Source organism: Myotis brandtii, unplaced genomic scaffold, assembly GCF_000412655.1.
Source record: "Myotis brandtii unplaced genomic scaffold, ASM41265v1 scaffold863, whole genome shotgun sequence".
Lineage (NCBI taxonomy): Eukaryota > Metazoa > Chordata > Mammalia > Chiroptera > Vespertilionidae > Myotis > Myotis brandtii.
This window is the reverse complement of record NW_005371516.1, coordinates 256,411-267,910: the sequence shown is the minus strand read 5'-3', so window position 1 is coordinate 267,910 and position 11,500 is coordinate 256,411. Positions and strand designations below refer to the sequence as shown.

General features: G+C 37.5%; 1 protein-coding gene and 1 pseudogene across 1 annotated transcript in view; both read left to right on the top strand.

Moving 5' to 3' along the window:
* Positions 1-11,500, top strand: part of VWDE (von Willebrand factor D and EGF domains) — a 49,049-nt gene that overhangs the window by 4,335 nt on the left and 33,214 nt on the right. The window contains exons 2-4 of the mRNA XM_014532236.1: positions 1,944-2,128; positions 4,623-4,854; positions 8,649-8,714. Of these exons, the coding sequence (XP_014387722.1) occupies positions 1,944-2,128; positions 4,623-4,854; positions 8,649-8,714 (483 nt within the window). The remainder of the gene's footprint in view (positions 1-1,943; positions 2,129-4,622; positions 4,855-8,648; positions 8,715-11,500) is intronic.
* LOC102244014 lies at positions 10,625-11,444 on the top strand (annotated as a pseudogene).

The following is an 11,500-nucleotide window of genomic DNA, read 5'->3' as shown; positions in this document are numbered from 1 at the left end:
CCTGATCCGCCCTGCTCTGTGCATGACAGGGGGAGGCGCCCCAACTCCCCAATCGGCCCTGCTCTGAGCCTGACCAGGGGCTGCGGGGCAGGCACCTAGGGATTGGGCCTGCCCTCTGCCAACCGGGAGCAGGCCTAAGCCAGCAGGTCGTTATCTCCCGAGGGGTCCCAGACTGTGAGAGGGCACAAGTGGGGCTGAGGGGACCCCCCCCGCCAGTGCACAAATTTTTGTGCACCGGGCCTCTAGTATATATATAAAAGCCTAATATGCCAATTGTCCCTCCAACTGTTCAACCATTCGACCAGTCACTATGATGCGCACTGACCACCCAGGGGCAGATGCTCCGACCGGTAGGTTAGCTTGCTGCTGGGGTCCGGCCGATCGGGACTGGGCGAGACAAGGCCAGACACACCCTGGAGCCCTCCTGTGGTCCCTTCCCAGCCCCAATCATGCACAGGTGGGGTCCCTCAGCCTGGCCAGTGCCCTCTCGCAATCTGGGACCCCTCGGGGGATGTCAGAGAGCCAGTTTCAGCCTGATCCCCACAGGCCAGGCCGAGGGACCCCACCAGTGCACAAATTCATGCACCGGGCTCTCTAGTTTAAAATATGAGCTATTCCTAATTATGTAAATTAAGAAGTTTCCTAAATATTAAATAAAAATAACTATAAATTCCTGTTTAAATACTATGCATTTTTTAGTGTTATTGGTGTCATACTGTCATTCCTATATCCATCATATCTTTAACTTTGCATTAGAAAAATAATTCTTCAAAACTGCAAAATCAGAGGACATGTGGGAACTACAGAAGCACTTAGGAAGGAGAAATACTTCACAAAATAAAGATGGAGGTATTGACTTTTCCCCCAACACAAAATTCTATTGCAAGGAGATCAGAGAAAATATTTCAATAATTCATACAAACCTCGCCAGTAATCTCTGTTTAAACATTTTCCTTAGTTTCTAACCAGGTGCAATATTCTGGTATTGACAAGATCTTAGAGCTATTTCAAAATTACATATACAGCATATCCCCTGACTTCTATCCACACACACTTTATAAAATATCTAAAGCCACAAGAGCCTTTGAGGCCAAAATTTTCTTGGGAAATTTAAAACTGGTGGAGCAAGAGACAAAAAGAAGAGGAACTTTTGGACTCATTTCTAAAATATTTTACTAAAAAAATTATTTAGGGAGAAATTTTATCTTGCAAAACAGTGCCTTTCATACAGTTTAATTGTTATAACTACAAGCAATAAAAATAAAAAGGAAGAAAATTATAATAATTTTTATAAGCTATACTTGTGAGATTTATTTGCAAGTTAATATCTCTAGTTTTTTGTGCTCATTAATTTAAGTTCAGAAATTAATTTTGCTTTATGAACACTTCTATAGCATGAAGTTATATAATAAATGTTTGAGAGTTTTATTCAGTTAGATCTTTTTTTTCACAGTGAATACTTTAATAATGACTGAATTTTTCTTTCAAATTTCTATTTCATAGATTTTGTTTTTATTATATTGTTTTCCTTCAACAAATATAATATTTAATGCTTAGAGATTTTCTACCTACAGTGTCAACAAGGTACTCTAGTATCCAAATAAGGAAAATTTCTGTGTTTCTTATTATTTGGGAATCAGGAGCCTCAAAGAAGAGTTGTATTTCTCAAATTATTCTGTTTCTGCTGCCTCCTCTATGCTGGGAAGAGGAGGTTTATGTTCTTAGTGGGTTTGAGAGAAAAAGTATCTTCCGGGTCACCTGCTGCTCAGAAAATACAGAACTCTCCCTTTCTCCCTGGTCTTTTCTTGTTCCTCCCTCAAAACTGTTCCTGTCTACCCTTTCCTGCGCTTAGTAATAAAAAATGGACTTCAATAGTCAACTATTAATTGAACTATTTTAACGAAGAGCACACTTACATAAAGATACTTATCTTTCCATCCTAGCTCAGGAGTGCTCTCCCGGGGGACACCGGTTTCTACAGAGCCCTCACAGAAGTGTCCATTTTGACTCATCGCTCCTCCAGCAGTCAGCCCCTCAAGACCTGATATGTGACCATTCCCTTGCTGCTGGATGGTATCGATTTGTCATCTTTGACAGATCTGCTGAGATGCCAACCAAATGTGTCGAGGTATTCCAACTCACTAAGAACTGTATGTGCTTGTTCTTATGTATATTTTTTCATGGGAGGATTGAATCTTATTGCAACCCATTTATTTCCTATGCTGAATTATTTTAATTTTGTGTCCAGATTGAATTAATCTGAAGTGTTCCATGTTCCTTATTATATTATGTAATGAAGATAGTAATAGTTTATGCTATGCTCATGCAGTCCACCAAGTGATTTTACCTACAGCATCTTATATCATTTTTACAGCAATTCTAGAATACAGTCGATCATTATTATTTGCATCATACAGTGCAGGACACATATATTCTTAGACATAATACTCCTAGAGTCACCCAGCTAGCAGGTCAGCCAGCCACGTTTTGATCACAAGTCATCACTGTCCAGTACTCATGTACTTAAACGCAAGTAACCCAAAACCTGCTTCTGTTCCTGTCAGTCTTAAATAGAAGGCTCATTCTCCTTATTGTTACTCACATCTTGTGAATTATGAAGAAACAAGAATTATTTTCCCTTTTAAGCATGTAACTAATGTGAGAAAAACTCAGGAAAGATATTTAAATTTTAAGTTGTGACATTGTAGCTGTCTTATTTTCTCCTTTTGGTTTATTTGCTTGCCACATTTGTGACATTTCACCTGCAATAAACTAAAAAATAAATCAGAATTTGAAAGTAAAATTTGAGGAAATTCATTACATCCTTAAGTATTTGTGTTCTTTTGGTTCTATATTTTAAATTAACTATAACTGATTCCAGAACCTCACACAAAGGTGAAGGTGAACTAGCTCTTTTCCTGGATATCAGCTGTGCCCCACAAAAAAGTGTTCCCTGTTCCATTCTTTCATACACTCTGCAACCTAGTCCCTGGACCATTCTGCTGGAGAACAAATAGAATTTACTTTTTGTCTACAAGATAATAAAAATCTGTGTAAATAAATTTCTATTTATAATGTTTTAAGTAACTCATGTGCATTAAAAAACAGAAAATAAAGGACAGGGAAAAAATAATAAATAAAATATTGCATGCCTTTAAGTAAGAATTTAAAAAAAAAAAGGACAGGTAATAGAATAACATTCATTGGTAATCCACCTACATATTCTATCATTAACATTTTGCTATTATTCCTTCTTATTTATATTGTTTTGTAAAGTTCATGCTATATGTTCAGTTACCTAACATGATTATTTTCCAGTTACAGCTACAGCATTTGCATTTTCCTATTACTAAAATTATATCATTTGAAAATAATATGTCATATGTACACCATATTTATTTAAACCATTATCATATGTGTGTACTTTCAGGCTTTTGCTATAATAAGTAATTATGCAATTAGCAAATGTGCATATAAATCATTGTTTGATTTTAGTCTTTTTGAGTTTTTTAAATACATAGTTAAATTGTTTTTTAAAAATATAATGCTAATTTTTAATTCCAGTAGCAATAGATAAAAATATTTTTCTAGTATTAAGTATTCTCATGTATTCATTAGACATATGTATTTATTCTTTAAATTATGTTCGTGTATTTTTCCCATCTGTGATTTTAGGATCTTTAAATGGATATTATATGGCTAAAATAAAATAAGAAATATAGTAATGTAATAATAAATAAATAATATAACAGACTAAATATAATGCTATTAACAAGTAATTTTCCCTTTAACTCATTTGTCTTATATTTATTAAATTATTATTTAATATAACTATCAAAATTTTCCTTTATGAGTTTTTCTTTGCTTTTAAGCATGGAAAAATAATTATATTAACAATTATTGAGACATCGCTGTGTGAAAGTTGTGCTATATACATTTTTTAATTTACACTTCACAGCAGTATGAGGTGGGTACTATAATTCACCTACTATAAAAGCAAAGATGTTTAGTGTCCACGGTCATTTTTTCCCAAGTCATATAGTTTCATATTTTTCCTGGGTTAGTTTTCTATTTAATTTTATTTTCCATCTGAAACTCGTTTTGATAGCTAGCTTTAAGTATGGCACTAACTTCATTTTTTTCCAAATTGCCAACCAATTGTTTTCACTAGATTTCAAACAATCCCTTCCTTCTCCCCTGATTTTTTGATGCCTCCTCAACTGTACATTAACTTCTTACATATACTATTTCCAGCAATTTTTCAAGAAATCTCCAATGTCAGTTCATCTTTGTGCTATATGTTAAGATGACTTCAGACTGACTTATATTGTCTTAGGTTATCTGACACTGAATTTCTCTTGTTCATAATACAAATGTAGCAAATGGAATAAAGGTATTTCAGTAGAATAAAATTATATTAATTACGAGGAATCTACCTTTAAGTGTACTATTCCATAAAGTTACTTTTTCTTTTATACTACAGGTACAAGTCATTTGATTTTTTAAAATATAATTGATAATTAATATTTTAAAGGTTGTTTAGAAGAAAATGTAAAATTGCTTTATCTGCCACGTATAAAAATAAATTGTATTTTCAACTTTTGTTTTCTCTGATGCAAAAGATGAACCACTGTGGAACACAGGCTCCTATCTGGCTGTCTCTGCGAGACTCAGAAACAATGCCTGCACCGGGGGAGCTCAAGCAGCTGACTGCTTGTGCCACGTGGCAGTTTTTGCTGAGCGCTACTGAAGACTGCTGCCTTTTCCAAATCCCAGTGTCTGTAAGAAACTGTGGACAATTTTTTGTGTACTTACTACGACCCACTCAGGGGTGTATGGGATATTGTGCAGAAGGTAAGAATACATGGGTAATACACATGAACTGCTAATCATGGCACTGTGTATGCTAGTGTGTTTATGCCATTCTCCAGATGGGTTGTATAGAGCTAATGCAATGCTCAAGAGATTTGATCCACTATGATTGCTCCAGTGAAGCTAAATTTCTAGTTTAAACTGGCCAGATTTGTTTAGGATTCTTTGCCAAGATCTTAAAATACTCAAAAATGTTTGTCGATATGGAAGCATCAAAGATTAACATATAACAAGCAATAACAAAGGTTAACATACGATAACAATATTCTTCCTCAAAAGCCACAACCCCAGTCTAATCAAGAGCAAATTCATATGTAGAAGATTGAAAATGCTGGAACGTACTGTTATAAACCAGTGTTATCAAACTAGGCAAACACTTGCAAATAATAATAATAATTATATGAGTAACACCTATGAACATTTTCATCCTGTGGTTGTTGGACTTTTCAAACTAGGAAACCCCAAATAACACAGGTACAGCAAAACTGTGGCAAAGAATATTCATACAATTACAAATTGCAATTAATGGTATGGATGAAAAGATTAAATTTTTCTATAATTGAGAATACTTGAGGTGAGAAAAAAATGAAACTTATAATGAGGTGTCACCAGAGAAAGCCTCTTCTGAGAATAGGGCAGTAATACTGAGAGTTTGAGGATAAACAACCCAATTTAAAGTCAGATTGGATTTAAAAAAAAATAAGGCCCAACTACAGACTGCCCAGACAAACCTGGAAAACCAAGGGTCATTTTCTAATGATAAAAGGGTCAATTCAACAACAGGACATAACAATTATAAATTCTTATGTACCTAATAACAGAGAATCAAAATACATGAAGCAAAACATAGAAAAGACTAGACAAATCTACAGTTAATGTTGGAGATCAACACCCATCTGATAATTAATTGAATATATAGAAACAAAAACAGCAAAAAAGGAGACTAAAAAAACTGTCAGCCAACATGATCTACATGACATTTAGAGAAAATTTTACAAAAAACAGAGCATCAATATTTTTTATAAGTGCACATGAAACATTTACCGAGATAGATCACATCTCGACCCCAATTTTAAAAAGTTAGAATATCACAAAAGTTTTAATTTAATTTAAAGAAAACCCACCAAACATCTATATTGGAAAATAAGAAAGGTCATAAATAGAAAAAAAAACTCAGCTTATACACATGAAGGAACTAGAAGAAGCACAAATAAGACCCTGAGTAAGCAAAAGGAAATAATGATCAGAGTGAAAGCCAATGAAGCAGAATACACAAAACAGAAAATTAAAGAAAATCAAAAGTTGGTTCTTGGAGAAATTCAATAAAATTAATATTTTAGCCAAACTGATCAGTGAAAAAAAACACATCAATATCAGGAATAAAAGAGAGATACAACTACAGATTCTACAGAAATTACTATGAAAAAGAATATAGTGAAAAACTATACATTGCCAATACATTTGACAATTTAAATAAAGTGAACAAATTTCTTGAAATACACAGGAAAGCAAAACTCACTAAAAAAATAATTAGATAACCTATTAAAGAAATTCTTTTTCTAATTAAAATCTATCCCACTAAAAGACTAAAACTAAAGCAAACAACAACAACAAAGCCCCACCACCCCACCAAGCTTACATAGATGGCTTGGGAAATCTTCTAAACCAGTGGTTTTCAATCTTCCTAATGCCGCAACCCTTTTATACAGTTCCTCATGTTGTAGTGACCCCCAACCATAAAATTATTTTCGTTGCTACTTCATAACTGTAATTTTGCTACTGTTATGAATCATAATGTAAATATCTCATATGCAGGATGTATTTTCATTGTTACAAATTGAACATAATTAAAGCATAGTGATTAATCACAAAAACAATATGTAATTATATATGTGTTTTCTGATGGTCTTAGGCGACCCCTGTGAAAGGGTTGTTCGACCCCCAAAGGGGTCGCAACCCACAGGTTGAGAACTGCTGTTAAACATTTAAGAAGGAAATAATACCACTTTTATACACTTCTTTCAGAGAAATAAAGAGAAACGACTACTAAACCATTGTCAAGTTAGCATTATTCTGAAACTAAAACCAAATATAGGCATTTCAGGAAAAGAAAAGTATGGAATAATATCCCTAAGAATATAAATGCAAATTACTTAATCATCTATTTCAAAAATTCAATGCTGAAAGAAAAAGGTCAACCTACAGAATCATTTATAATTCTTTATACTAGCAATAAGCAATCAGAAATGTCATGTAAATATCCTATAAAATAAAGAGGCGATATGCAAATTGACCATCACTCCAACACACAAGATTGCCACCCCTATGTGGACACAAGATGGCCATCAGGGAAGGGCAGTTGGGGGCAACCAGGCCTGCAGGGGAGGGCAGTTAGGGGTGACCAGGCTGCCATGGGAGGGCAGTTAGGGGTAATCGGGCAGGCAGGGGAGCAGTTAGGCATTGATCAGGCTGGCAGGGAGTGCTTAGGGGGTGATCAGGCTGGCAGGCAGATGAGCGGTTGGGAGCCAGCAGTCCTGGATTGGGAGAGGGATGTCCGACGTGGGATTGGGCCTAAACGGGTAGTCGGACATCCCTCAAGGAGTCCCAGATTGGAGAGGGTGCAGGTTGGGCTGAGGGACAACCCCCCACCGCCCGCACGAATTTCATGCACCGGGCCTCTAGTCAATAATATTACTGAACACAGGGTGTCTCCCCAAAAATGTATACAAACTTTGAATAATCATGACTTCCAATGGGTTAAATCTGAAAAGAAAGAAACATCAATTAATCTATCATCTGTTAAAGTGTATATACGTTTTTGGGACACCCTGTATATGAAATACTTAGCAATGAATATGGAAAAATATGTACAAGAACTATAAAGTTAAAATTATAAAATTCTGCTAACAGAAATTATAGAAGTCCTAAAATAATGGAGCAATGAACCATGTTCATGAAATAAAAAGAGTCAATGTTCAGATGTCAATTCTCTTCAAAATGATTTATAGTTCCAAAACAGTCCTAATCAATATACCAGCAAGATTTTTGTGTGGGAATTGACAAGTTCATACTAAAATTTACATGGATATAGAAAGTAGCCATAATCCCCAAACTACTTTGACAAGAAAAAAGTTGGATAATTTACACTATCTGATTGAGACTTATTCTAAAGTTACAGGAATCTACAGAGTGTTACGTTTGCATCAAGATACACAAATAGACCAATGGAAAAGAAGAGAGCGTCCAGCCCTGGCCGGTTTGGCTCAGTGGATAGAGCATCAGTCTGCTGACCAAAGGGTCCTGTGTTCCATTTCAGTCAAGGGCACATACCTCAGTTGCAGGCTTCTCCTTGGCCCTGGCCCTGGTCAGGGCGCCTTCAGGAGGCAACCAATTGATGCTTTTTTCTAACATTGATATTTCTCTCTGTTTTTCCCTCTCTCTTCCACTTTCTCTAAAATCAATAGAAAAATATCCTCGGGTGAAGATTAAAATAAAATAAAATAATAAAATAAATAAAATTTATTACTTAATGCAGACTAAAATTTAGAAAACAAGATATAAAAGTTATAATTGTTTTAAAATATAATCCCAAATTATCTCCATTTGATCTCATCCTGAAAAGAGAAAAAATTTATTATGAAAAAATAAAACAAATAAGTTTTAGTCTGTATTAAAACATACTTCTCTGAAGATTTGTCATTTCATATATATTATATATAAATATATTTATATCTTTATGCTCAATTGGATAAATATAAAAACTCAACCTTTTGCAGCTATTTCTGATGCAAAATTAAACCCATGCGGCCCTGACGAAATCGAAATTGAAGGTGACTGTGTTCGTAAGTATCAGATTTTATTTTTAATAATTTATTTATAAACTAATAATTTCAACAGGCTTTTAGGTTTTAAGATTTACTTTGGATGTTGATTTATGCTAATATTTGACAACACCTCAGTCTAGTGGATATAAAAATCATTTTATCATGCCTTTAAGAAATAGCAGTGGAGTTAGCAAAGGTGCAGAGCGGGCATGTTCATGCCCTGCAAATTGTGTATATATTGGTAGAGTAATTTTATGAGAAAAATTGGCAATTTGTCTCAACAATCATAAACATCCTCATGCATTTGTACCTAGCAATTTGACTTCCAAAAATCTAGTTTAGAGAAATATTCAAAGAATTGTGCAGGTACAATTTTTATAAAACCATTTTTCTAATAATATGAAACAATTGCAACTATCCAATAACTGCAGGTTGGTTATATATTTTTGATATATCCATAATGATAAAATATTCTATAAACAATATGAAAATTCATGAATATATTTTTTGACATTAGTATTCATGGTATATTGAAACTAAGAAATTAGATTATGCATCAAAATCTCATTTTTTTCTTCTAGTGATGATTGCATTTGTACCAAATAAGTATTAAAAGATAAACAACAAAAGTGTTAATGGTTGTCATAATTTTTCTTCCCTATTAAATCTGTAATTTTCATTTTCTAACTTAGTTAAAATTTTTAAGTTATTTCAAATATTAAGAACCTCCTGCTATAATATTCCTTAAGACAAATCACTCTAAATAGATTGCCTAATAAAATGTATGACATCTTCCTAAAAAAAGTGCAGAAATAAAAATTGAAACATTAGCCTTTTCCTGGAACCTGTTGGCCAAATGTGATAACGAATGTGAGATTGTTGACATATAATTAATTAACGAAGATTTTTTTATGGTGAAATAAGCCATAATGATATAAAACAAATTAGATTATACAATATTCATGTACCACGCCTAAAAAGTAATATGATTTATCTTTAAATAAAACTAATATAATAATCCTCAATAAATGTTCTGAGTTGCTTTTCTATAACCTCTTCCAGTTATAAATGGATTTTTCAGTCCCCCTTTCTAGCATTCTTTAAACAAGCTAGTATTTTTTCTGCAAGTCTCAGTGTAATTAGACCCTGTGATTTAAGTTCTTAAAAGAATAAAACAATCCTATCTAATATAATCTAATAATAGACAAACATGGTAATTAACCGTAACTTCGCAACCCTTCCCATTGGCTAATCAGTGTGATATGCAAATTAGGGCCAGGGCTGTGTCGCTGCTGGGGCACACAATCCGGTCCCGGGGGCAACACAGCCAGGCCCCAGAAGGAGACCCAGGGGCCAGGGCTGTGTCGCTGCTGGGGCACACAATCCGGTCCCGGGGGCAACACAGCCAGGCCCCAGAAGGAGACCCAGGGGCCAGGGCTGTGTCGCTGCTGGGGCACACAATCCGGTCCCGGGGGCAACACAGCCAGGCCCCAGAAGGAGACCCAGGGGCCAGGGCTGTGTCGCTGCTGGGGCACACAATCCGGTCCCGGGGGCAACACAGCCAGGCCCCAGAAGGAGACCCAGGGGCCAGGGCTGTGTCGCTGCTGGGGCACACAATCCAGTCCCGGGGGCAACGCAGCCAGGCCCCAGAAGGAGACCCAGGGACCTCCCAAGCGGAGAGTCTCCATGGTCAGACTGTGCGGTGTCGGGACAGGAATAAAGATGGAGGTGACTCAGATCCTGGCCAGTGGCTTTAGACCAGCAAGCAGGGCCTTTCAGCAGGGACTCGGATTGAGGGTGGGGCGAGGAAAGCGAGTGGGGAAATAGAGAACTACAACTCCCAGGAGGCTTAGCTGCCGGGGCCTGTGTGCCTGACCATGAAATCGGATAGGGCGAGTCGTTTTGCACTTTAAGTTGCAAGGTTGGAAGTTCTGCGGGGAGCCAGGGAGAAATGGAGCCAGAGCAGAGAGAGGGGTCCATGACAGCCTTGGGCTTTGAGGAGTTCTCAGCACCTCCCTGCTTGAAGCTGGTGCTGCCTCCGCTGTTCAGTGGTCACATCCTGGAGAGCGAGCTTGAGACCGAAGTGGAGTTTGTGTCTAGGGGTCTGGGCAGCTCCAGCCTCCAGGAGAGAGACGAAAAGGAGGAGGAAGCCCAAGGCCAGTGGCCATGGTGCCAACAGGAACTCAATCGAAGGACTTACCAAGCGCTGGGTCGGCACTGCAGGGAGATCGAGCAGGTGAACGAGCGGGTCCTGAACAGGCTCCATCAGATATAGAGGATAACACGGAGACTCCAGCAGGAGCGGAGGTTCCTCATGAGGGTGCTGGACTCCTAGGGTGACGACTACTGGGCCAGCCAGTTCACCATCTTACTGGAGGACGAGGGCAACCAGGGCATAGACACCCCACTCCAGGCAATGCTGAGAGCGAGCCTCCGGAGAAAGAGGGGCTGTCCCCACCCAGGAGGACACCAGCACCTGCAGAAGCCAGCAGCCCGGCCCCTGGTGAGGGGCCCAGCGGTTGGAAGAGGCGGCGAGTGCCACGGGAAGGATGCCAGGCGGGAGTCCCGCTGACTCCGGAGCTGGCCCCCATGCAGATAAAGGTGGAGGAAGACTTTGGCTTCAAAGTGGTCGAGGCTCTGGACTCAAGTTGGGTTTCTCGGGGGCCAGACAAGCTGCTGCCCTACCCCACCCTAGCCAGCTCCCCCTTTGACTGACCCCCCAATAAACGGACCCCATGCTCTCCTTGGGGGGAAAAAAAAAAGCTTATAGAGGCATGCTTATAGGATCAAATAGTATAAATATA